This window comes from Panthera uncia, chromosome B4, assembly GCF_023721935.1.
Source record: "Panthera uncia isolate 11264 chromosome B4, Puncia_PCG_1.0, whole genome shotgun sequence".
NCBI lineage: Eukaryota > Metazoa > Chordata > Mammalia > Carnivora > Felidae > Panthera > Panthera uncia.
The window spans coordinates 65,210,959-65,238,762 of record NC_064809.1 but is presented as its reverse complement, the minus strand read 5'-3'; the positions used below and the strand labels follow the sequence as shown (position 1 = coordinate 65,238,762).

The 27,804-nt window shown below is 34.6% G+C and overlaps 1 protein-coding gene across 5 annotated transcripts in view; it reads left to right on the top strand.

The window, feature by feature from the left end:
• Nucleotides 1-27,804, top strand: part of KIF21A (kinesin family member 21A) — a 150,978-nt gene that overhangs the window by 79,867 nt on the left and 43,307 nt on the right. For 3 of the 5 annotated variants that reach the window (XM_049625277.1, XM_049625276.1, XM_049625281.1), the window contains exons 5-16: nucleotides 536-670; nucleotides 1,487-1,654; nucleotides 4,009-4,124; nucleotides 9,623-9,818; nucleotides 10,215-10,404; nucleotides 10,777-10,840; nucleotides 15,964-16,167; nucleotides 21,693-21,731; nucleotides 25,852-25,942; nucleotides 26,353-26,470; nucleotides 26,865-27,053; nucleotides 27,488-27,687. In XM_049625277.1, coding sequence (XP_049481234.1) covers nucleotides 536-670; nucleotides 1,487-1,654; nucleotides 4,009-4,124; nucleotides 9,623-9,818; nucleotides 10,215-10,404; nucleotides 10,777-10,840; nucleotides 15,964-16,167; nucleotides 21,693-21,731; nucleotides 25,852-25,942; nucleotides 26,353-26,470; nucleotides 26,865-27,053; nucleotides 27,488-27,687 — 1,710 coding nt within the window. The remainder of the gene's footprint in view (nucleotides 1-535; nucleotides 671-1,486; nucleotides 1,655-4,008; nucleotides 4,125-9,622; nucleotides 9,819-10,214; nucleotides 10,405-10,776; nucleotides 10,841-15,963; nucleotides 16,168-21,692; nucleotides 21,732-25,851; nucleotides 25,943-26,352; nucleotides 26,471-26,864; nucleotides 27,054-27,487; nucleotides 27,688-27,804) is intronic. The other 2 variants (XM_049625280.1, XM_049625279.1) reach the window with 1 other exon arrangement.

Below are 27,804 nucleotides of genomic sequence, written 5' to 3'. Positions count from 1 at the left end.
GGATTTTATTATATAAAATGTCACAGTTACGGTAAAGTCAGTACATTTATCATAGCATCAAAAGAATCTAAGACAGAGAAAGTTTTCTTTCACAGACAGAGAAAGAGAGTTAGATCATTGAAGGTGGACAATGAGACCCCAATTTTTTTGTGCCTTTTGCTGCTACATATGTAGGACTATATCATGGTTCCTAAAGGGAAACTATTAAGAAAAATTACAGAAAAAATATTTCAGGAGAGGATACAGAAGGGCCTAAATAATTCAAGTTGTTGCTCAGTTTGTTCCAAAGTGTTCTTCTGTAACAGTTTTGGAATAGAAGCTGCAAATGTCAGCAAATGACAAACAATGGAATCTCAGTGTTTTCTCCTATTAAAAAAATAATACACTATTATACTATAAAGTTCAGCTCAAAAAGTGCCTGTAACTGAAATAATATGAAAATCATATGGTAGGTTGGGACAGTAGCTCCGATTTCTGATCATATGGTATCATGTTTAAAGATTGTTCAAATAAAATCTGTCTTTCCCTTTTCCAGATGATGCAGTGTTTGAAACTGGGTGCTCTATCCCGGACCACTGCTAGTACCCAGATGAATGTTCAGAGCTCCCGTTCACATGCCATATTTACCATTCACTTGTGTCAAACCAGAATGTGTCCCCAGATAGATGCTGTGAGTTTTTAGTTCTAATTTCTTAAACTTGCAGGCTTCGTTTTCCTAAACATCCACATAAATCCCAGGAGAGTACACTTGAACCAAATTTAGTTTGGCTAATCGTTCCTTTTCCTTTTTTTAATTTTTTTAAATTAAAAAAAAATTTTTTTTAATGTTTATTTTTTTCCGAGACAGAGAGAGACAGAGCATGAGTGGGGGAGGGGCAGAGAGAGAGGGAGACACAGAATCCGAAGCAGTCTCCAGGCTCCGGGTGGTCAGCACAAAGCCCGATGTGGGGCTCGAACTCACAAACCGTGAGATCATGACCTGAGCTGAAGTCGGACGCTCAACCGACTGAGCCACCCAGGCGCCCCTAATAGTTCCTTTTCCTAATGAGGTGTCTTTGATCCTATTCAAACTGAAGCTGGCCAACTGTGTAAGATTTTGAAATAAAAAATTGGTATGTGTCTGCAGCAACCATAAAGCAAGCTGTGGCTTTATGGTGATGGATGTAGTCATCTGAGACCCTTTCCTTTTGAGGACTGTGTATTACAGGTTTCTCTTCATCAACATAAACAAAGCCTCAGTTCATATCAGCTGGTTTCTGATTGTCAAGCTCCTTTCTACCTTTGTCTAGGCTTCTAATTGCCAGTAGATTTTTTTTGCACTTACATTTATTTGGCTATTTGCCTATTTTTCAATATTATATGTATTAGAGGTATATTTATATTTAACTTATTTAATATATAATATGTTTAATGAGGGCAAGGTGGGGTTGGAGGATATTTAGTGTCACATTAATAAAATATTTTTTATTATATTCCTCAATTGCAGGAAAATGTGACTGACAATAAGGTGATTTCTGAATCATCACAGATGAATGAATTTGAAACCTTGACTGCAAAGTTCCATTTTGTTGATCTGGCAGGATCAGAAAGACTGAAGCGTACTGGAGCTACAGGCGAGAGGGCAAAAGAAGGCATTTCCATCAACTGTGGACTTGTAAGACTGAGACTACAGCTTTGTGTTGAGAATATATCAGGGCTTTTCTATTGTCCTTTCCCCTTTTGTAATACATAATACCCAAGTGGAAATCCTTCATGCACTGAGCTGAGAAATGAAAGTTACAGTAAACTTATAAACTTAGGAGTAATGTACTGAATTCTGATCTCCTCACATTATAAGCTTTTTTTCTTCAAAACATTGCTAATTTTCAGGGCGCCTGGGTGGCTCAGTCAGTTAAGTGTCTGACTTCGACTTGGGTCATGATCTCACAGTTTGAGAGTTCAAGCCTCATGTTGGGCTCTGTGCTGACAGCTCAGAGCCTGGAGCCTGCTTCAGATATTCTCTCTCTCTCTCTCTCTCTCTCTCTCTCTCTCTCTCTCACTCTGCTCCTCCCTGACTCAGGCTCTCTCTCTCTCTCAAAAATAAACATTAAAAAAAGATTAAAAAAAATTATAAAAAAAAAACATTGCTAATTTTCATGTGTGTAAATTAGTGGGGTTAAGTTTTATGCCATATATGCAGAAAAGAATACATATAGTGAAAATGATTTTTAAAATTCTTCCCACCTTTAGGGGCCCCTGGGTGGCTCAGTCGGTTAAGCGTTAAGCATCCGACTTTGGCTCAGGTCATGATCTCACAGTTGATGGGTTCTAGCCCCATGTCGGTCTCTGCCGACAGCTCAGAGCCTGGAGCCTGCTTCTGATTCTGTGTCTCCTTCTCTCTCTGCCCCTCCCCCACTTGTGCTCTGTCTCTCTGTCTCTCAAAAATAAATAAATTTAAAAAAAATTTAATTCTTCCCAACTTTAAAAATTTATTGTCAAAATTAATATTTTAATATTCAGTATTAAAGTTTTTGCTAACATTTATGACAGTCACTTTATTTTTGGAATTACAATCAATTTTTTTAAAGTAATGATTGTTTTTAAAATGAGAACTTCCCTAGATTATATAGGAATTAGTTTTAATACCATGCCACCTAGTGGTGTTTTTGGTTGCAAAGCACCTTGTGTGTGCTAGCATAATGCTTTTGTTATATGGAAGAAAAAGTTTTAAGGGCAGGTTTTTGTATAATAAATCTTTTCCTGTTGACTTCATTATAAAATGGACATTTGTTCCTGTATAAATGTAATAGCATCCCTAAATTTCTGTGATGTAGACAGCATCAGGTTCTGTGTTTTCTGCATTGTTTCTTTCCCTCCCTTCCTACAGCTGGGGACTCCAATCAAATGGTCCTATTTTGCTAATAATTGCAGCCCCTTGGTGTGGAAATTGACAACCAAGGCTGAGTAAAGAGAGCCAGACCTCCAAACTCCCAACACCCAGCTTGATGCTTCCATCATATGGTTGAATGTTGTGTGAAAGGGAGTCAACTGGATCCTGGACTTTGCGTATTGATCTGAATTTCTTAGGAAATAAATACATAGTGGAATTGCCATTTGTGGTGTCAGGAAAAAACAAAAGTCGTTGATCTCTTTTCCTGTTTAGGCCACTGAAGCATGTTCAGATGTATCTGGTAGAGTTCCAGTGTGGCCAGTGGTTAGAACTGAAGCTTCTCTGGAAAAGGGCCTCTAAGACTCAATGTAATACTGATGTTGGTCTCTGCAGGATCCACTGGCCCTGACAAAGACATGGTTATGGCTCTTTGCCTTACTGAAGGCGGGTGTGACCAAAGTGGAGGACAGTGCTTATGCTGTAGGTGCTAGTTTAGTTTTAGTGCAGTAAGAAAAACAGTAGGAGCGGCAGGAGGTGTGACTAGACAGTTTAATAATTTGACCTACTTTTAAAATATTGGGTGCTTAGCACATAGATTCATTGTATTTCTTAAGACAGCTATACTTGTGTTAGGAACACCTTGTTCAGAGAAATCATACTGATATTTTTGTTATGGTTAAAGAAGATTTTGTTTTACCATAAGGAAGCTATATTACAATAAGAACATTTCATGAATCTGTTGAACTAACTAAACACTTTATTTCTTCATTGAGTTGAGAACAACTTGAAACATGAATTGACAATTTTCTGGGGATACAACCTGATGCTCTTATAATTCTAGGGATGGTTATTTGTCACCAATTTTATAGCATTTCTATTTTTAAAGAAAATCTCTGAGTAGAAGTTTAAGTATTTGTGAGTTACAGGTATATTATAGTCTAAATTTTGAGTGGTGTCAGTTTTTAGTAGTTAATATAGAAAACTTGGAAGTATACGTCATTTTTCAAAATACAAATGTGAAACAAAACCAAACATAGATGTTCTCAGTTCTGTCTCTGCATTATTCTCTATAAGCTTTTTTATTTAAAGGTGTTATAATTACTAAAATTTTATCACTTTCTTCTCTCTCTCTGTTTTAGTTGGCACTTGGCAATGTAATAAGTGCACTGGGAGATAAGAGCAAGAGGGCCACCCATGTGCCCTATAGAGATTCTAAACTGACAAGACTGCTGCAGGATTCCCTCGGGGGGAATAGGTATGCAAAAGTGATTATCCTCCATATTCCTGAATTTCAACTACTCATTAATTTTAAAGTAAATTTGTAAGTTGATTTGTGACAATCGTTTTTATTATAAAGCAAATTAATAGAATGAGGAACTAATAATTTGTAAGTACCTAAAATGCGTGAGTCCTTTTGTATGTGGTTATTTCACAGAATCCTTAATAACATCCCCTGAGGTAGTGTTACTGTTCCTATTTTACAGAAAAGGAAATTGAAATCCAGAGAGGTTGAGTCATTTATTCCAAGTCACTTGGCTTGTAAGCCTAATAAAATTTTGTTGAAAAGTAAATGCTGTCTTTTTTTTTTTTAATATATGAAATTGATTGTCAAATTGGTTTCCATACAACACCCAGTGCTCATCCCAAAAGGTGCCCTCCTCAATACCCATCACCCACCCTCCCCTCCCTCCCACCCCCCATCAACCCTCAGTTTGTTCTGTTTTTAACAGTCTCTTATGCTTTGGCTCTCTCCCACTCTAACCTCTTTTTTTTTTTTTTTTTCTCTTCCCCTCCCCCATGGGTTTCTGTTAAGTTTCTCAGGATCCACATAAGAGTGAAACCATATGGTATCTGTCTTTCTCTGTATGGCTTATTTCACTTAGCATCACACTCTCCAGTTCCATCCACGTTGCTACAAAAGGCCATATTTCATTCTTAAATATGAATGCCACGTAGTATTCCATTGTGTATATAAACCACAATTTCTTTATCCATTCATTGCCACGTAGTATTCCATTGTGTATATAAACCACAATTTCTTTATCCATTCATCAGTTGATGGACATTTAGGCTCTTTCCATAATTTGGCTATTGTTGAGAATGCTGCTATAAACATTGGGGTACAAGTGCCCCTATGCATCAGTACTCCTGTATCCCTTGGGTAAATTCCTAGCAGTGCTATTGCTGGGTCATAGGGTAGGTCTAGTTTTAATTTTCTGAGGAACCTCCACACTGCTTTCCAGAGCGGCTGCACCAATTTGCATTCCCACCAACAGTGCAAGAGGGTTCCCGTTTCTCCACATCCACTCCAGCATCTATAGTCTCCTGATTTGTTCATTTTGGCCACTCTGACTGGCATGAGGTGATATCTGAGTGTGGTTTTGATTTGTATTACCCTGATAAGGAGCGACGTTGAACATCTTTTCATGTGCCTGTTGGCCATCTGGATGTCTTCTTTAGAGAAGTGTCTATTCATGTTTTCTGCCCATTTCTTCACTGGGTTATTTGTTTTTCGGGTGTGGAGTTTGGTGAGCTCTTTATAGATTTTGGATACTAGCCCTTTGTCTGATATGTCGTTTGCAAATATCTTTTCCCATTCCGTTGGTTGCCTTTTCGTTTTGTTGGTTGTTTCCTTTGCTGTGCAGAAGCTTTTTATCTTCATAAGGTCCCAGTACTTCACTTTTGCTTTTAATTCCCTTGCCTTTGGGGATGTGTCGAGTAAGAGATTGCTACGGCTGAGGTCAGAGAGGTTTTTTCCTGCTTTCTCCTCTAAGGTTTTGATGGTTTCCTGTCTCACATTCAGGTCCTTTATCCATTTTGAGTTTATTTTTGTGAATGGTGTGAGAAAGTGGTCTAGTTTCAACCTTCTGCATGTTGCTGTTCAGTTCTCCCAGCACCATTTGTTAAAGAGACTGTCTTTTTTCCATTGGATGTTCTTTCCTGCTTTGTCAAAGATGAGTTGGCCATACGTTTGTGGGTCTAGTTCTGGGGTTTCTATTCTATTCCATTGGTCTATGTGTCTGTTTTTGTGCCATAAATGCCGTCTTTTAAGTAATTACAAAGTAATTAAATATTGATACTTTTTACAAAGTTTTCTAAAATTTGGTATTTCTTTACATGTGGAAAACCTGTTTTAATGTTAATTGAATGAAGTACAGGATGTTTGCTGTTTATTAATTTTGCCAGTATCACTGATATTCCTTTTTCCATACTTTGCATCATTCTGATATGTTTCATCAGCTAAACTCATTCTTCTGGTAATTCATTCCTTTTCATAAACATTAACATGTTTGCTTTATAAGTGGAAGCATTTTTGGCATTTCAGTTTAATCATAGTGTAAATCAACAAGTTACAGACAACCACAGTGAAGCTTCAATGTTTTCAATGGTCTGACACATTTATTGGAAAGATCATTAGATGTTGTAAAATGACCTGCTAATTAGACTTGCAAACTTCATTTTTGAACAACTGTTATTCAGACAGTTTTGATAATGTTAAATCTACGTAGATTTAGGGGTAAAGTTCTGTTTTATAGAATTCAACAGTATTATTTTTATATGTCTTCCTTTTATGTAGTGTTTGCATTGTCTTACCTCATTTGTCTCCATGCATATTCTGTGTATGGGTGCAATATTGCTTCCTTTGTTGTATTTTTCTTTTCCTCTATATTCTTAGGCTGACCTTTAGTATCACTCTGGGTCTTAAGACACCAGTTTTTGTTTTTTCAGCCAAATAGAAGTTTTTCAAGTTTACTAAATTGTAGCTCTTTCCTATATTTATTTCTTAGCTGTAAAACAAAGCAGAGATGATAAATGTCCTCCCCTTATAATTTTCAGTACTTTCAAGTACTTCAGTACCTCCGAAACTTTGCTTGCCCTGTAAGCAGTCTGAGATATTTGCACTGTGGGCCTTGAATTCCTCTGGAATTTAAGATTGGCTGCAGCTAAATACAGATTGGCTACAGTCTCAGCTATCTCCCACCCATTTCCATACTGAGTGCTAACTCTTCAGTAGAAAAGACCCCTTCTAAGTCTATCCTTAGTGAGCCTCAATTCCTGCTTAAAATTTTGAGGTTGAACTTCTAGTAAAAGCATTATATTTTGTATAAGGCTTAGTGAACAGAATAACTTTGTTTTGTAAAGTCTGTGCAAATTTCTCTTTTTAAAAAAACATTTATTATTTATTTCTTTTGAGAGGGAAATAGAAGCGGGGGGTGGGGGGTTGGAGAGAGAGAATCCCAAGCAGGCTCTGTACTCTCGGCACAGAGCCTGATATGGGGCCGATCCCATGAACAGTGAGATCATGACCTGAGCTGAAATCAAGAGTCAGAATGTCATTCAACTGAGCCACTCACGTGTCCCTGTACAAATTACTTTTAAAGAAAAATTAGATCAAAGGCATTTTGGGAATAAGTTGCATTTATTTATGTGTATAATTTAGTGACTTTTATTTTTTTAACTGAAGCTGGCTGTCATAAATTTATAATGTTTAATATAACATTACCACAAATTTATAGGAAAATTTTTGAAAAATACAGAAAAATATAAAGAGCAAATGAAAATAAATTATATTTCTATTACCTATAAGTAACTACTGTTAATACTGTGATGTATTTCCTCCCTAATGTATGATATATGATATAACATGATAAAATAATATATAAGATATATAACATAATAATCTATTTAATTGATATGGTTTCCTTTAAAACAGAGTTGTGGTTTTATATAAACTTTAAAAATAAACAGGTTTAATGTTTTCTTTGAATTTTTCATAAATACAACCATTCTTGAAATTTGTATCTTTGGGATTTTATTTAATATGTGATCTTTTCCTTATATAATAGATCTTAGACCCTCTCATTACTGGCTTTCACCATTCTTCTTGAGCACTTGATCCCAGTGCTTCTTAAAATATTTGTGAAGGGGACATTCTTCTATCCCACTCCTCAATTTGTGGTGGGTTAGTACTGTTCATGATTGTAGTCAGCTTGCCCATTTATGACTTACCATGTATGTTCAAACACTCTTGAACTCCATTCAATATACCATCATTGATTACAGCAAGTTCAAATGTTGTAAAAGTCTAAAATGTTTACTCTCAATTTCTTTATGTATTGTGAACATGTAACAAATAATTTTCATACTGGCACCGAACTGGGACTGCACTTTGAGTAGTCATGCTCTCTAATCAGTGTCTGTAACCATCACTCTTGCTTGATTACCTTATTTTCTTCACCAAAAGAAAGAGCTAGAGATGCACAAATTGTTTTAACTTTCTGACCTCCAATAAGGAAACATTATGTATATGTGACACACATCACAATTACTAATGACTTACTAGGTTCCAGTGTTACACAATGTATACTGAGCAACAAACCTTGACCCTTATCCTTTACCAGTTTAGGGCCTAAGGATTGGGGTCTATCAAATTTAAGTAAAATAATAATAAAATCAACAAAAAAGAGATACACAAAAGATATGAAAAAAAGAAAGAGAGTAGGCTGAGGATTGAATTCTTGGACTAGATGATACCCGAATTGAATCTTGAATAATAGTAAGAGTAAATAAGGATGAACAAGCATTGACAAAGGGAAAGAGATGGGTGGAATGGAGCCCATTTTAAAAGGGTTACTATGAATGCTATGTTGAGATTATTAGGGGAAGGTGGGAGTGGAAGCAGACCAAGAGGCTACAGGTTAGAATTGATAGGTATGCATTTCCTACCCAGGTGGGTGAAGTAATTCCTTAACTGCAGTTCCTATACATTTTCCAGTTAAGTGTTTATTATAATCGCCATGTCTGTTTCATTGACAGACATAATAGCTGGGCATACCAAGCATTTCACTATCCTATTATTTGGTTGGCAAAGTAATTCATCATGACCATAAAGTACACTTTTCCATTTTTTTTTTCTGTGTAATCTAGCTGAAAACTCAAGGAACTTTGACCACTCAGTCACAAATGAGGTTTTATATTGTAAAACATGTGGATATACTAAATACTCTTCTTGTTCAGATGATAGTATTTTATGTAAATTTCTTTACTAATATAAAAATCAGTATACCAATGATTAAATAAAAAGAATAAAAATGTGGGCACCTGGGTGGCTCAGTTGGTTAAGCATCCAAGTCTTGATTTTGGCTCAGGTCATGATCTCATGGTTTGTGAGACTGAGCCCCACATAGGGCACTGTGCTGCCAGTGCAGAGTCTGCTTGGGCTTCTCTCTCTCTCCCTCTCTCTCTCTGCTCCTTCTCCACTTGTGCTCTCTCTCCTTCTCTTTCTCAAAATAAATAAATAAACATTGAAAAAAACCACTGCAAGTAAAAAAAAAAAAGAATAAAAATATAAAATCCTGAAATATGAAGTAAGTAATGAAATAAATGGTTTTTGAATGTTACTTGTCATATTATGGGTAGGTTGACTTTTAGAACGATTTGTTTGCATTGCTTCAGAAATATTTTGTAAAGAGGTGTGAAATATATGCACTTACACTTTCTCAAAGTATTTTGGGTAAAAGAATGATAATAAAACCTCATTTCCCCCAATTTTACCTAAGTAAAAAATCTTTTTCCTTAAGATAGTCTTAAGGCATGAAGGGCTTTTAAATTTGTTTTTATTTTTAAGGTAGTAGTATCAATCTTTTGGTATCCTAAAGAGAAAATACTATTCAAATGGCAGGATATTAAAAAAATGCTTATTTCAGCATTTTACTTTTATCTGTAAACCGAATTTTTCTTTTTAACTTTCAGCCAAACAATCATGATAGCATGTGTTAGCCCTTCAGACAGAGATTTTATGGAAACCTTAAATACCCTGAAATACGCCAATCGGGCTAGAAATATCAAGAACAAGGTGATGGTCAATCAGGACAGAGCTAGTCAGCAAATCAATGCACTTCGTAGTGAGATCACACGCCTTCAGATGGAACTCATGGAGTACAAAACAGTGAGTGAATGGGTTTGACTTTGCATTTTGTGGTAGATCTTGCAAATGCAGTGGTGTCTTTTTGTGATGGCTTGTACATATATGTCTCTGGAGTCTCTTGTCTATCAAAATAGTGACTTCCTTCCTTTTGGAGATCAAATTCTTTTGTTTTCCTTGTGGGTGACCTTTATTATTGTTCAGTGTATCAACCTGACCAACCTCTTGTTTCAAAAGCCTTCTTACTTCATCACTTTCTTTAGTGACAAATGTACCACAGAGGGATGTAATAGAGGGAAAAAGGTCTCTTTTGCCTTGAGGCTGCTAAAACAAAAGGGCTCTTTGTTGTAAAAGTGCTTAAACAAAACTCTTGTATATTTAAGACCCCTCAACGAACCAGGAAGTGTTTTCCTTTTCTAGGGTAAAAGAATAATTGACGAGGAAGGTGTGGAAAGCATCAATGACATGTTTCATGAGAATGCTATGCTACAGACTGAAAATAATAACCTGCGTGTAAGAATTAAAGCCATGCAAGAGACAGTTGATGCATTGAGGACCAGAATCACACAGCTTGTTAGTGATCAGGCCAACCAGGTTCTTGCCAGAGCAGGTATGTGTGTAAGATGGGATGAATGAGGGATTAACTCTTGGAGAGCAGGGAATATTCTTTGTGGTCATTAATTACTTGGAATATTTAAAGTAGAAATATCAAACTGTGTATAAACAGTCTGAGATTTTAAGTTAAATACTTAATTTGTAAATAATACAAATACAAATTGTTTCTTGAAGAAACAAAATGTATGCTTTGCTTTAATAATATTATTTTATTGTCTGCTTATGTCATTAAGGGTAGGAAATCTGCTGTATGAATTGTATATTAAAGCATTATTGTTTTGTTTCCATAACTTTTCTTTTCTCCTATTCTGTTTTGTTGAAGTTTTTAATTTAAAGGAAATTCTAAAGTTCATATTTTATCTTGCAGGTGAAGGGAATGAGGAGATTAGTAATATGATTCACAGTTACATCAAAGAAATTGAAGATCTCAGGTGCAGTTCATGTTCTTAATATGTAATGCACATGTTTTGGGCTTTGCAGTGTAGCAGTATTGCTGTGTGTTAAGCATATTGTTTAGTAACTGTTCACAGTGATATCACAGCCCTTTGATGAGGTTAACTTTAGGAGAATAGGTACTTATCTTTCCCATAATGTTATATTCCAAACTACTTTTCTCTTTCCTCTTCCCATATTCTCTTTCTATATTATCCTCTTCTCGTTGAGAGCTTACTCAACCTGACACACAGGATGGGCATAACTCATATCTGTGAGGTTACCTTTGGTGCTTTCACTCCCTGTGCCTCTTTCCCTGCCATTTGGGAATGGTCAGCATAAATAAGTCATTTCTAATTTTTTAAATCTGTTATTATTCTTATTCTTTTTTACTTCTCCAGCTGTTCTTTGTGTGTGACTCATTGAATCCTGACCAATTTTCCTGCCTCTCTGGTACACACAGAGGCTCCTCCAACACTCGGTTTATACAACATAGTACAAATGCTCACTGTATGTGAGGCACCATGCCATGGACTGAGCAACTATGACATTAACAAGGAGTTTACAGTCTAGGTGGGGCGACTTACATAAATAGTAAATGGAATGACAGAAATTAGTGAAAAGAACACCCACACCTGGTGTGGGAATGTGGAGAAGACCACTGAATTCAGACTTGGGTAGTACAGGTCAGAAAGCAGGTCAGGGATACAATTCATTTCTATAATATTTTCAGGTTCCATGGTCCGCTGTGATGGCTGAGCTACTTTCTCTTGAAGTAAAGGTCCATGGAGAGCATCTAAGGAGCTCAGATCTCATTTCTGCTACCCACTTGCAGAAAATAACCAAGTGACCAGACCAAGTGGATATCATCTTTCACAGCCACCCTAACACTGTCCCATCTTGTATTCGTGTGTTCTTTCTCTTTCCTTTGAGCTGTTTTAGAGATTCTCAGAAACAAGTGCTGTTTCCATTGTTTCTGCCGCCACAAGGCACACTGAATCCCTTAAGTGTTTTAAAGAAGTGAAAACAGAGGTGCCTGTGTGACTCAGTTGACTGAACATCTGACTCTTGATTTTGGCTTGGGTCATGATTCCAGGGTTGTGGGATTGAGCCCTGTGTCAGGCTCCGAACTGAGCGTGGAGCCTGCTTAAGATTCTCTCTCTCTCTCTCTCTCTCTCTCTCTCTCTCTCTCCCCCTCTCCCCCTCTCCCCCTCTCTCCCTTTCTCCCTCTCTCCCTCTCCCCCTCTCCCTCTCCCTCCCTCCTTCTCTCTCTCTCTCTCTCTCCCTCTCTTCCTCTCCCTCTCTCCCCCTCTCCCCCTTTCCCCTTTTCCCCTTGCGTTCTCTCTTTCTCTCTCTAAAAAAAAAAAAAGTGAAAACAACTAAGATATCTGATGTGGTTGTAAAGTTACTCAAATAACTGTTACTTTTATTTGGTAAATATGTATCTCTAAAGTTTACCTTTTTGGTGGAGACTTTTGGGGCATTGGGTCCTAGGTCTAGTCAGTAGCTAATCTGGACTTATAGTTTCTATCCTGTGTTGGCAGTGCTCTTTCTTGCCTATTTCCCAAAACTTAGTTTCTGACCTCACTCTGTAGACCCCGTCTTTACCATTCCTTGAGACATAACTGATATCTCTTTGAATTCTTGAAGATTCTCTTTCTCTTTCTAGGTTGCTTCTCTTTATCTCTTTTATTTCTTTGGCACTGGTCAACTGTTAAGGCTAATTCTAAGCTCTGGTTCTTGTGCTCTGTTTCTTCTTCTCCTCCTTCTTCTTTTTTTAAAGTTTTTAAAATTTATTTATTTTGAGAGAGACAGAGACAGAACAAGTTGAGGAGGGGCAGAGAGAGAGAGAGAGAAAGAGAGAGAGAGAATCCTAACAGGCTCCATGGTGCCAGCACAGGGCCTGACGAGGGGCTCAAACCCACAAAACTGTGAGATCATGACCTTAGCTGAAATTAAAAGGCAGATACTTAATCAACTGAGCCACCCAGGTTTCTTCTCTTCTAAGGACATATCTAACCTAGATTTCACTTTAAGACAAATGGCTTGACTAGTGTCATTATTTCCTACAAAACAGAATCGTTTCTACTCCATCCAGTGGCTAAATACAACATCTAATATCTTCCTTTTTCAGACCATTCTTTAAGCCATTTAGAAAACAGAGATGACTCTTAGGCTCTGAGTTCAGTGATCAAATCTTTCTTGGTGTAAGTTAATAGTTTGTTGTGCTTATCCAGAATCCTTTGATGGCTCTTTAATTAGGTGTATCCCACTCCTGAGGGTAGTCTTCTAGAATTACAAGACTGCAATTTACAATTTAAAAATAATGTATGTATGGAATAAGCATAAATGAGCTTTGAATTTAAATGAGATTACCTGGGTTGATATTTAAGCTTCTATTTATTAATAAGTGTGTGACCTTAGGCAAGTTACCTAACATCTCTGAGCTTTAGTTTGTTCATCTCTAAGAATGAAGTAATACTTGCTAGTCTCCAGGAGTTATCATAGGGCTCAAATGAAAGAAAGAACAGGATTTCACAGTCTAACACGGTCCAAGTTCTCATATCGTGTTTTTTCTACTAATTCCAACTCCAATCCATATTTCTTTCAAAACTTTTTCTTCAGAAGGCATTTATTCACAACTCCTTTAACATAATGCACATTTATGTTGATGCTTTGCCACTTGGGAATGTTTATATTTTATATTTTAAATTTTATTCTAGTTGTAAAACAATACTAATTTCCTTCTAATAAATTTACATGTCCCATTAGTTGTTGTGAAATAATAATGGGTACTAATTAATTAATTCTTGGTTTTGGGGGGTTTAAAATTTTTGCAGAAAGTTTTGAGAAGATAAGAAAGTATAAAAAAAAGTCATCCATATTGGTACCATCTGGTAGATCTGATGTTAACATTTTGATATATCTCTTCAGTGTTTTTTTCAATGCATTCTTTAGCAAGATTGACATCAGGGTAGATATATTCCTTTGCTATCTTTTCTTTGAAATGTGACAATATATTATGAACATTTTTAAATGCTGTTAAATAATTTTTTAACATGATTTTTGCATGATTCCATGAGGTACTATTTTGACATTGTAATCTATTTATTTAACTAATCTACTATTTGATAATTATATCATTTCCAACTTCTTGATAACAATAGTTATTATTCATTAAATACATTATCATTCTGGTAGGGAAATGTATTACTTTCATTCCCATTTTACTAAGGAAAGAGTAGAGGCTTTTAAAGACTAGTAGTCCATGATCAAGTGAGTTACAGAGCTGAGATGCAAACCCTCTGTCTTCTCCTTCCTAAAGAGGTCTGTATACTTCCCCTCATGACTGACTGCTTGGTTTCCTATTAAATGAAATGCAGGAAGCAGGGTGGGTTGGTGAGTGGGAAGACAAAGAGAAGGAAAGAGAGAGTTGCTATAAAAAAAAGCCCCAAGGGAACTTCTGCTAATGTGTCATGGGCTTTGTGGAGTTGGTCCCTGAGGGGTTCAGCTTTTATCAGTACAAGCATTGAAGAAGCATTGAGTATACGCCCACTAATGCAAACCTAGATCATTACAAAAAAGAACTTGTCCGATTATTATAAGAATGAACCGATACAAGGCAGGACATTATTGATAGCTAACTTATTATATTTTCATTTATTCTTAACATTCATTATTATGTACCTGGGCTATATTAAAAATACAGAAAAGTGTAAATTTTGACTTTGAGTTTTTATAGTTAAACTGACTTCTTATAGTTAGGTTATGCTCTTAAATAAAAACATGACACCATCATATTCAGAATTTTCCTTAAAATAACTTTGAGATCATTTAACCTGGAAGTTTGTACACAGAAACTTAACCATTTTAAAATATTGTATTGTTATTCTTCTCACATATGACACCAGACACTGATTTGAAATATATATTCACTGACGTATGTACACTGTGTTTATAGCTGAATTCAGCAGTCATGAATAATTTTGGTAGACAGTGAAAAAGCACAGAGCTGACTATGTCTTATAGAGCTTACAATTGCAAATTAATCTAGCATATTTCTCTGAAATACTTGGATATATGGTAAAAGTGCTTTGCAATATAGTTTTGACACAGATACAGTAATAGTACTTTCTCCTTACAGCCCTGTGTCAATCACCCTTGTGCCAAATTGACCTTGGAAATCTATTATATTGAAGTAGATAATTACATTAATGATTGTTTAAATGAAATAGAAATAAAGGACTGGTCTAGTGGACTCTGAATCCCTTTTTGTTTCAAGAGTCCAGCTCTTTTAGAATCTCATCATTCTGTGTTTTTTTGCATATTACTGACAGAACATACATTATTCTCCTGTCATTGTTAGAACTGCTTGAACAAACAAAAGAATGTTTTCAATTATCAAACTCAGGTTTCCTTGGAGATACCATCTTTTCCCACACCATGTTTAGGAGCCAGATGTCTTTCAGCCAGTTAGGGGCAAGTTTGACTAACTATTCCTTACAAAGATTTGGAAATGCTATTATAGCATGATGAATGAGGAACTGAAAGAAAGGGGACCATGCCGCTTGTAGATTTTAAGTTTAAATGATGGGTTGACAAAGCAAGATCTCTAGTGCCTACTGGCCAGAATGCAACTAATCTCATTACCATTGGCACTTTTGAGCACTAAGAATGTTATTTCAAATTTATAATTACTTATTCAGGGAATTAAAAAAATCCTAAACATTAATGTTTTTGAGCACATTTATTTTAAAAAATGCTACCTTGTAGCAATGTTGAAATACATTTTGGAAAACTTTTTGGCATACAAAACAGCATATTTAAAATGTTCCCCAATTAATTCCTAGAGTAGTCAGATTTGTAGAGACAGAAAGTGTAATGGTGGTTGTGAGGGGCTGGGAGGAGAGGGAGATGAGGAGTTAATGCTTAATGGGTAGTTGAACAAGATGAAAGAGTTTGAAAGAGTTCTGGAGATGGATGGTGGCCATGGTGGCACAACAGTGTGAGTTACTGTGCTGCAGACTATACACTTAGAAATGGTGCAGGTGGTAAAGTTTATGCTATGAATTGTATTACTACAATAAGAAATGTTTCTTGTTTAAATATTTTTATTCACTAGGGCAAAATTATTAGAAAGTGAAGCAGTGAATGAGAACCTTCGAAAAAACTTGACGAGAGCCACAGCAAGATCACCGTATTTCAGTGGATCGTCAGCTTTCTCTCCTACTGTACTGTCCTCAGACAAAGAGACCATTGAAATTATAGATCTAGCTAAGAAAGATTTAGAGAAGCTGAAAAGGAAAGAAAAGAGGAAGAAGAAAAGGTAGTGTTATAAAATCACTGTTATATGAATCCCTGTTTTTCTTTACAGAATATCTTAATTTGCAATTACAGTGAGTATACATAGTTTCACAGTATATTAATGAAAGAAATGTCATTTAAATTAGCTGACAATTGCAATGATATACTTTTAATTGTTTATCTCTACTTGTACGTAAGAAAAATAAGTTTAATTATAATAATATAGTGGATTTTTAGACTATGACAAGGTAAAATTTCTATTAGAAATTATTTTATTGTTTTTGAAATAGCTGCTTTTGCATTCCACTCATCTTTTCTGCAAAGCTTGTTCTACCATCACAACTCACTGTTTTCATTTCTTTCTCATTTTCTAATGCAATTAAGTAGTCTCCTGGATATAATCTGATTCCTGTCTAGATTAGTTTAACTAAAGGCTAAACTAATCCATCAGACTGTCATTTAATGTCATTTGGTCTCTTCAGTATTTTCTGCAGGGCTTCTAATTTGATTATGTCAAAGTTATTTATGCTATTTTAGGCTTTTTGAATCTTTCAGCAAGGAGTCACTCAGCTTTTCACCACTGTTCTAGGCTTTCTTTTCGTTGCATCCTGATAATATCTTCCTCTGAAACCAACTGGGTGCAAAGAAGAGGAAAATAAAAATTTGACCACTTGTAATGTGTGGGTGGTTAAATAGTCACAAATTCTTTCTGTGTCTACATACTGATTCTGTGGTGCAGTCACATTACCTACTAAACATATTTTGGATATGCCAGTCAAATTAATTTTAAACATTTTTGGCTAGATATTCAAAAGTGGGCACAGCTATCAAATGGTTTGTTACAAGAGGCTTGCTTTGTAGAATTATTATTGACATTTAAACTGCTTTGCTCAGTCTACTTAGAAATTTTTAGGCAACCAGGCATTTCTTCCTTGAACAGTCAGTTGACTAAGTAATTGGAGGTTTAAATTTTTCAAATTAATTCTGCTGTAGTGTCCTTGAGTTAAAAAGGAATGATTTGAATAATGAAAACAAGGAGTTACACATTTATGGTTAGGAGGCATTGCAACTGAATTTGCATTCTTAAGATACTAATGTCTTAATAGGTGTTTTTCATGGATGACTGATTATGGCAGCATTAAGATACATAATGATTAGCTTTAATGCAAGGCTGTTAAAAACAAAACCGTGATCACAGAATTATATGATCCAACATACTGCTTGAGTGAAAATGGGGCTTTTGCTCATGACTTACTATTTTCTTGTATAATTCAGTTCTATAGTTGGTCAAAATATCAAATGGTTTGATTTGTTTTTAAAGGTCTTGGTGGTTTGTGTTCATAAATAGTAACTATAAGCAAGGTCTGTTTCCCAAGGTCATGAGCTGATTCTGCTCTTTTGTTTTGAGGTAAATTTAGAGATGTTACCATAATCGCCTGTTTGGTATGAATAATGAAAAATAGGGATTCCAATAGAAACCTAGGTTGTTTTTGACATGTTTATAGTGATCATAGGTATCCTAAAATAATACTTCTGATAGAGGTCATCTTTGTGACAGTGCAGGGCAGTAAGCATTTTGATTATAGTACTAGAAGAAAAACATTTTATTATTAAGATTTGTCCCTGTTGCTTTTAAGATAAAAAAAATTAAACAGCTTTTATTTCAAATTGAAAAGTTGATAATTTCAGTGATTATGGTAGATGTAGTAATTATTATGATAAAAATAATAGCAGATATTATTGCTAAGAAGACCTCATCGAACAAATGTATTTAAACATGAGAACCCAAGTGAAAAAATAAGTAATTTTTTAACAAAAAGTGATATGAGATTAAAAAATTTTTGATGGGGAAAAAAACTAAACTGGATAAAGTAAATTTAGAGGTAGTGCCTTAATTACCTGTAGAAAAAAAATGAGTGATAGCTTAGAATGAGAAAAACAAATTAGTAACTCATAATATGATACTTCAGAAAAGGCTTCATAAAGCATTTTCATATACATGCTATAATGTGTCTTTGTAGAACTAAAACCTACATAATGTAGTATGAACCTAGAAAGGAAAAATTTTCTTGCAAACCATAAACTGTGTGAAAGCCTTTAGAACCAATTTATGCATTTATATTTATATATATTTATATCCATATAGTAAATTTAATAGTTTTTCTTACCACACTCCATTCAAACCTTGTTGTGGATTTAAACATGAAAATGAATACTGTTTTACTTAGCTTGATTAAAGCATTTCGTTCATCATTGTTAACTTTGCTGTAGATCCCAATAACTTTTAGGTTGCATGTAATGTAAATTCCTATTTTTAAAATGTAGGCAAGCTGTCATTTTAGCTAAAGGGTTTGCTACAGGTTGAAACAAACAAATAATAAACAAAGAGTTCCAGGAGTATTTAGAATGACTGCAGCTTTACTGAAGTTAGTGTTTAGTCTTCTATAGGAATTCCTTGGAGACAGTAGTTCCCGTTTAGGTGTATTGATTCTGATTGTGTTGTTTTACATCCCTCATATTTATTTTATTCATCAGAGAGAGCATTGTAAAATTTGGGTTCTGCCTCAACCCTACGTACAGAATAAGTTCATTTAGTTCATTTAAAAAATTCTTTGGAATTTGGGACTAATTTTTCTCTAGAAAATGTTATGATGACTCACATAAAGTGATTTTTACCCATTTTGTAGTGTGGTAAGAGCAATTCAGAAGGGAAGAGGAAAAGGAAAAAAATGGAAAAGAAACTTTCTCTCCTTTCATGGATGTAGGCAACCTTTGGAGGAAAAGTGTGAATTTGTGCCTTAGCATCCTTTTTATTCCATCTGCTGACCCCCTGTGTCCTTATGCTACCTGCCTTGCTCCAGTCAGCTCTCATGTAATTCTACCCCACTCCAAACGAACTATTTCCAATTCCAAACTCATGTACTTCCTTCTCTCCTCCCCTTAAATTTACATTTGGTAGCAAAGCCATCTGGCTAAAGGCATCCGTGCCAGTGAAGTGACTTATAACCAATAAGCCTCTTTTTAAGGATGTTTGTAATTTTGAAAGAGGAACCATTAATTCAAATACTGAGATTTTGGACAGCAACCTCATGAAGGAAAAAAAAAAAAGATCAAGTTATGTAAGGAAGATTTTTACCCTCTTTTAGCTGAGAGTTTTCAGGATCTATCTGGGGATTCATTTATGGGTTCAGATTTCCTACGCTGTCCTCATTCTCATAGCCGCTTTCTTTTCCTCCCCACTAAAGCCACAAATTATTTAGAAGCTCCATTTCTTTTAATTTACTGTGTTTTTTATTTGTCAGTTTTTGGTTGTAGTGACTATGGGGCCTCTGATAAAAGTTAAGTGTTGGTAGGAGGAGCGGTAGCTGGGTTATTTTTATGTCAGAAACTGCATTTATGTTCAAGGAGGATGTCATAAGTCCTATTTTACATGAAAGTTTAACTTTCTTCTGCATCAAAGTCTTTATCAAATCTACAACTAGCTAATATCTGGAGGTTTAAGGTTTATTCTTCTACCTGTCTGTGCATATTTTCTATTGAGCTATAGAATCATCCATACATATAGATAAGGGAGTGTAACAAAATCAGGTAAATAATTGAAGAGACTGTATTACCTATTTTTCAGTAACATAAAAGTTAAAATTGTTGGCAAGGTTTGTCATTCTCTCTCTCTCCTCTTTTTTTAAATGTTTACTTATTTTTGAGAGAGAGACACACACACAAAGCATGAGCAGGGAAGGGGCAGAGAGAGAGGGAGACACAAAATCTGAATAGGCTTCAGGCTCTGAGCTGTCAGCACAGAGCCCAACACGGGGCTCGACCCACGAACCATGAGGTTGTGACCTGAGTCTCTCCTCTTTATGGAAGAAACAGCCCTTCTCCATGTGATGGAATGAAATGAAGTAAAAACTCCTTTAAATTATGGAGAAATATCAGATTATTATTTTTCTGCCCCTCCACTGTCTTTTGAACGATTTGTCACAATGTTCTTCCAAGTAACAATTGAAAAGGCATCCTAAGTTTATCTACTTATTAGCTCATGTCATCCATACATTTTAATACAGTCCTCTTGTATAAGGTAAACAAAAATTCTGCATATTAAACACAGGAAATTTAAGCTCTTTGCCAGGAAACCATATCCTTTGAGCCACAGTGGCTCATTTTCATCAGTATAAGACTAGATTAGGCATTATTCCCCATGTTTTTGGATATCTAGCTTTAAATGACTTGAATTATAAAAAAAAAAAACTTTACTAATTCATCAGACTGCATTATCCTTGTGTTTAGTGGTGTCAGGTTGAAACTCTAGAAACACATAGATTTCTTAGGTGATGGCTTTATTTTCCTTTTTCTAGCCATTATACTGGAACTTTTGATCCCTATTGAATATCACTCTAGAATTTTTTCCCAGAAAGATTGCTAGTCTCTTCTTATAATAGCAATATATACGTTGATTGTGAAAACCAATCGCAGGTGCAAGCACATGAAAATAACTGGCTTGATGAAATAATTTATACTTAAGACTCAGTCTTTTCATTTAAAAATATTGATGATTCTGAAAAATATATTTGGAATTCTGGTGAGAAGTGTGCTATATCAAGATTGCTATGTGCTTAATCAGAGCCTAGCACATCTATCTTTTTGTTTATATGACAAATATTGGTATTCAGTACATTCCATTGAGTAAAGATCCCCAATTCTGTGTATTGGGTATTGTTTAAATTATATTTCAAAGGTTCTAAGTACATAGTTATAATTTTTCTTATACTTTTCTGATTGAGAAACAATCTTACTAATGGAAAGTACTACATTCCCCATTTTATTGCCACCTTTGCCTTAGTCCTTTTGATAGTTTCTAATTATTAGTACAGTGATATGACATTTTATTTTCATTTAATAAAATTACAGTTTTCACTGACATCATAACAACCATATTCATTTGACTGTAACACCATTTCATATATAATTTTGAAATACAAATTTTTTTTAGATTTAGTGATGTTCACGTGTAGTATATTAAAAATAGAAAAGAAGTTTTAAACGTAGTTTTCTAGTATGTAGTATTAATGGTATTTTCATATTATGGTAGAAAGGCATTACTTTTTGACGTTCTTTTAATGATGCCATGAAAAAGTCTTCTGTGAAGATTTAAAAGGAAGAGGATATCATTGAAAGTAGGCTTTTTGGGGGAAGCTGAGAAAATTGATCCATTTTAAAAAGATTTAAAAAAGCAATGGCATCCAAACACTCTCAATACTTACCAAGTTATATAAACTGAGACTATGCATTTAATTGCTGAATAGCTTCAACTGATAGTCTATATATTCTTCTTAGATATAATGCTGCTTGTTTTTCTACTTACTTTTTATTCATTCAAAATGTATTGCCTTTTTACTGTGTATTGTCCTTTGATGATATCTTTTAAAATTTATTTTAAAGTCTTCAAGCTCATGTATCATTTTTACCTTCTTACCACTTTCGCTTTTTACTGTCTGGTTTGTCCTTCATTGGCTTGGCCTTCCAATACTGTGCCTCGTGATTTTGAAGGCTACAGAAACTTGAGGAAAGCAATCGAGAAGAAAGAAGGTTGGAATATTTCCCAGGTTTTTTATTAAAATGTCATTTAAATACTTAGTTGCCATTCACAAGGAAATGTGTTATAGAATTATAGATTGTTTCAGACTAGATTAGCTTGGTGCTCCTAAAATTAATGATGATTTTATAAAATTGACAAATACACCAAATGTATTTTTAAAAACAGCTTTTTAAGAATAAAACCCTCACAAGTTACATGGATTAAAATTCAGGCAATTTCATGTGATTTCAGAATAAATTATCCTAATTATGATAGTGCTTAATGACTTACCTTTTTTAGGTTAAAAATGATGCCCCCCAAAACTCACCATTGACTTTCAGAATATATCTTCCAGAAACTTGTGAGCAGACTGGGAACTTTTAATTGGGTGGGAATTGAGATTTTGTTGCAGCCCATGCTAAGTCACAGGTGGATTTTTCTCTCCCTCTTTCTTATTTTGTATAATATTTGTATATACAAATGTATTTGTATACAAATATAGATGTATTTGTATATATGAATATTTGTAATATTTGTTGTTGGAAAACAACATTAAATGGCAACAAAGCAAAAGGAAACTATGGCATTATTACAGATAAGCTATCCAAGACATTCTTAAGTTGAATTATTAAAACAAGTGTTGCTTTTAATATGTATTTGAGGTGAGTGTCAAAATGAGATATTTTCTTTTCTCATTTAAGTTTGAGCAAAATTTAGACGCACATTTCTGAACTCCTTATATAATAAAAATTTGCATTTTAGTCATTCAGAATTATAGTTATTTAAACCAGGATCAAGTAGTATTTTACTTATCATAACTTCTCTTCATAGATTTTTCTGAATAAACCTCCAGATTATATAATCAAAATGATTAAGAAAGTAATATTTAAATATTTTAGAAGCACCAGTTTAGAAATTTCATCTCTTACTTAAAATAAGCTGTTTGAGAACTTTTACTATGTAATCATCAGTTATAGTAATATCTTATTTTAAATATGAAAACTTAAAAATTATATTTTATTGAAATTATTTAATAGTTTACATCCCACAATTATATTCCACATATTATATAGTATTCAACAATACCTATAATTTATTCTATAATTCTATAACTTATTTAAAGTATTTAATAATGAGAATATAACTCTAATTATAAGTTGTACTAGAACTCAACTAATTAGCATATTTAGAACATTATATTTGTCATTAGAATTAGATCATGGCATTAAAAATGTGAGATTTCTTCTCTTTCAGAAGGTCAAAATAAAATACATGGTTAACGTATATAGAAGGAGTCTTCCGCCTTAAGATATTCAAGTCCTTTAAGTGCCTTTAGTGAGTAAAGTTTGTTTCCAAGTTTTATACCGTCCTTAAAGGATAGCAAAAACAGAGCAGTTTTGTGCTCTAGGATAGGGCTTTTCAAACATGAATATACATACAAATCACTTGGCTGGTTTGATAAAATGAAGATTCTGATTCAGTTAAAACTGAACTAGAGCCTGAGATTTTGCTTATCTAATAAGCTTCTCAGTGATGCTGATACTTCCCTGAACTTGAAGCATAAGATTCTAGAATACTGACCTGCAGTCAAGACACTGGTTTTAGTCCCCTTGAGTGGATTAATTTCCCCACAACACAGCTTTTTAGGTTGTCAACAAAAATGTTGACATTTGTCGTCAAATGTCAAAGAGGCTAAACCACATGATCACTAGTGTTCCTTCCAACTCCAAGATTCTGATTCTGTGTAACATGCAAACTTAAATTTATCTTTCATTGCTGGTTAGATAGTTACTTTAGATATCAATTTGTCTCACTTTATTGAGGAAAACTTGAATATTTGTGGTGCAATAATTATAAAGCATCAACTTATATTTTAAAAGCTTAAGCCTTAAGTGGTATATAAAGGTAAATTGATAATGTAAAGTTATAACTCCTGATCTTTCTGTATCAGAATTGGTATGAATAGCTTATAATGTATGAGTTAACTTTAAATATAAGTGAAAAGTAACATTTGCTGGACACTAGTGACTTGGAGAAAATAGGAGGGTTAGAATAAAGTGGTTATCTAGCTATAAGCCTAAACCTGAGTAAAAGAGAATTTGGGTTGCAGTTTATGTAATGAAGTGGCCACCAATAACAAAAATTGTGTGCTGCAACAGTTACAGGTGAGTAAGGAAGGCTGCATAGGGGAGAGACTGGGGAATGCTGATAAGAAAGGTCTTTCCAAACACATTCTCCTGTCCTGGCCTTAACCTTAACTTCAAGTATAGTCTGAGTACATGGTACTGTCCTTTGAATGGGATGATGGATGAAAGGGAGTTTCCTTCTAGATTTTCAGTTGGAACTGCATGATAGAAAATCAACAGTCCTAGTATAATACAAGTGATGTAAGAGTCGTTCCATATCATCAGCATTTTTCTCTAGCAAAATGATTTAACAACATTCATGGAACCCTGTTATAGTTTACTTGATTTCTTTCCAGCTAAGATTGTTTTATTTAAATTTCTACTGGTAGTTCCTTCTCACTCTAGTGACATGCTGTCTTCTATGTATCTTTATGCATCTTTCAGTTTATGCCATCAGACTCTAACATAATTAGTGCATGAGATACACAGAAGTGACAAACAGAAGTTCTCATGTAGAGTCATAGAGATTAATATATTTAACAAACACTTACTGCACATTTATTATGTGCATCCCTTGGGTATGGGGGACATAATGCTGAGTCAAACAGAGATGATCCCTGCCCTCACAAGGCCCACAGTTTAGTGGGGAAGATAGAAATTAAAGAAGTAATCACATAAAAAAACATAAATTAAGAACTCTGAAAAGTGCTTACAAAGGGAAGTATTTGTCTTACTCTGAATACAAAAGTATCTGTAAGAATTCAGACCTAGGGTTAAACATTACAGTTTAATAATAACATAGCTTAAATACGATTAAACTTTTAGCCTAGAAGCTAAAAACAAGTCCAGGTATTAGGGCAGTTTTTTAGTGTAGCAGAATATCTGAAAGAAATGATAGTGGTTCCAAAGTTATTTTGATACAGTTTTTAAGCTGTTTCAAGGGGAATTTTATTGGGACAATATTGCCTTTTGAGTATTTTTTTACTCTTGATTTAAAAATGTTACAAGCACAAGAAGCAAGTGTGAACTTGTGAACTACTACTTGTGAACAAGTAGCACAAGAAGAAATCTTTCAGGTATAGATTTACTTCAAGTTTACTTTCTTAGTATTATTTAGTTTGATTAAATGTGTGAGTCTAGCAAACAGAAATGTAACTTCTATGTATAATTGACCATGGTTGCTAGGCCATAAAAGAGTGAGTTAAGTGTGAAAAACTTTGCTCGCTGTAGTGTGCACTGTCTTCTTAGGGCCACCAGGGCTGAGTTAGTTTAGCTATAAACATCACCTAATGTCAGTATGTAGTTAGAGCTGTTTAGTACCAGAAGACTGAGAAGAGGCTTCCATTTGTATGGCCAATCTTGTGGCAGACCCTGGTATTTCCTAGTCAGTCAAAGGTTAGGCCGAACTTCAGACAGTTTTGATGTGCAAAGACCCATTTTGGTGAGAACATTTTAAGAAGAGTCCTGTGCTGTAGATACGGCATATGAAAAAAGAGCCTGTGCCATTACTAGCGGATGCAGCCAGTGTAGACAAACTTTGGTGCACAGATTTATTCTGGATCTTTAAATTTATTCTTAAATGTATCAGGTCACCAATAAAAATGCTGCTTCTGTATCTTTGTATTTAGATGGGAAAAGTCATATATTTAGGTGAGAAAAGCAAAATATTTGTTTTGATTTCCTTTGAATTTAAATCATCTACATTCTAATTAATTGACTGTTACTGTGAATAGTTCTTAGCTGTCTCCTCAGATCTCATACTCTAGATGATAATCTATTCCTCAGTGTTTCTAGAAAATGATCTTTTTCCCAATGATAAGTCACTATGGCTGGAATGGCAATTTCTACTTTCCTCTGAAGCATCAGACATAACTTTGCTCAAATGATAAACTCTTAGTTTATTTCCATAAGTAATTGATGGTTTTTAAAATCTGGGAGACGAAAGTGAACACCTTTCCTCTCTACTTAAATACTGTATCTTTTTGTTCCTTTTTTTTTTTTAAAGTGTGGCTGGTAAAGAGGATAATGCAGATACTGACCAAGAGAAGAAAGAAGAAAAGGGTATTACAGAAAGAGAGAACAATGAATTAGAAGTGGTAAGTATGAAAGAATGAACTTGTAAATTTCAGTCCTTGAATTTAGCTTATTTATGGTTGCTGATAGCTACTAATTTATATGTAGAAAAGGGAAATAGTTATGATGCATCCATTTTAAACTATTTGCTTAAGGATTTCTTTTCTTCAGAAATGTGAGCCATAAAATACTGGCAACTCTCAATTTTGTGCAATGTGAAAGCATTGTGTGTGTGTGGATAGAATACTATGAGAGAGAAAACACTATTTTATTTAAGACAAATTATGTAATACCCTTACAAATGTGGAATGATTTTTGAAGTACTGAAAGGTGAAATTCGTATACTTCTGTATTTTGTACTCTGGCAATCTAATGAGGTAATCAGTTTGTTTTGCTGATATTGGACTATTAATAGTCACAAATCACATTTTAGGAAGAAAGTCAAGAAGTGAGTGATCATGAGGAGGAAGAGGAAGAGGAGGAGGAAGAAGAAGATGACATTGAAGGGGGTGAAAGCTCTGATGAATCAGATTCCGAATCAGATGAAAAAGGTACTTGCTGTCTAGTACAAGGACAAAGATTCATTTGGGGAATATGTTTAAAATTTGGGGAGAGAACATTCTCCATTTCCTTCTTGATGAAGGCAGCTTTTACAACTGCCAACCTGTGTATCCCCTTCCAGCCTCATGTTTCTGCCCTTACTGGATTTAGTCACTATGTGATTTCCATTCTTATTTAGTACAAATAGTATCTGTTGTCACTGCTTAGTGTGAATGCTGTTAATTTACCACCTTTTTGTAGTTTTGGGGTTACCCAGGATATTCTCCTTCTAGCTGCGAAGTGAATGCCTGGATGTAGATGCTCGTTTTCATGCTCTTGCTCAAAAGCTGGAATTATGATATTGTTGCCTATTGCAGTATGTTTATTTTCTTCCTTTATAAATAGCCAATTATCAAGCAGACTTAGCAAACATTACCTGTGAAATTGCAATCAAGCAAAAACTGATTGATGAACTAGAAAACAGCCAGAAAAGACTGCAGACACTGAAAAAGCAGTATGAAGAGAAGCTAATGATGCTGCAGCATAAGATTCGGGACACTCAGTTGGAGAGAGACCAGGTGCTCCAGAATTTAGGTAAGAATTACATTTAATTCTAATTAAGGTTCCAATTAAATTGCCAAAATGGGTGTTTATCATTGCTTCCCTTAGAAGAAAGAAATTACATTAGTGGCCACATTAAATATGAGTTTGTGTCATGTTAAATATTGCCTATTTTTTTTTTCCATTTTGATACCTATCTAGGCTATTTAATTATTTTGTCCAAAGTTGTGGCTGATTGTTTTAATGTCTTAATGCTGGAAACATTTATTAAATAAAAAAACAAAAAACAAAAAACTGTTAAACAAGTTGAGAGTAGATAATAAAACAGAGAGTAATTCAAAGATACCCTGGCTTCTTGAAGTTTGTGTTTGGGAGGTAGTTTTTCTCTAAGGTCATAAGTTATAAATCTGTGATGTGAAAAATCTGTGTCTCACAGAAACAAATGCAAATATCCTTTGGTCATTTAGGCTCAGTGGAGTCTTATTCAGAAGAAAAGGCAAAAAAAGTTAGGTCTGAATATGAAAAGAAACTTCAAGCCATGAATAAAGAACTTCAAAGACTTCAGACAGCTCAGAAAGAGCATGCAAGGTTGCTTAAAAACCAGTCTCAATATGAAAAGCAATTGAAGAAATTGCAGCAGGATGTGATGGAAATGAAAAAAACAAAGGTACTGACTGTATTTTGCATTAAAATCTCATGTTGAGGATATTTGTTTCATTTGGGACAAAAAAATTATTGTGATTCTTTCCATACTCAATAAAAGGGTAACCGAGTCTTACAAATG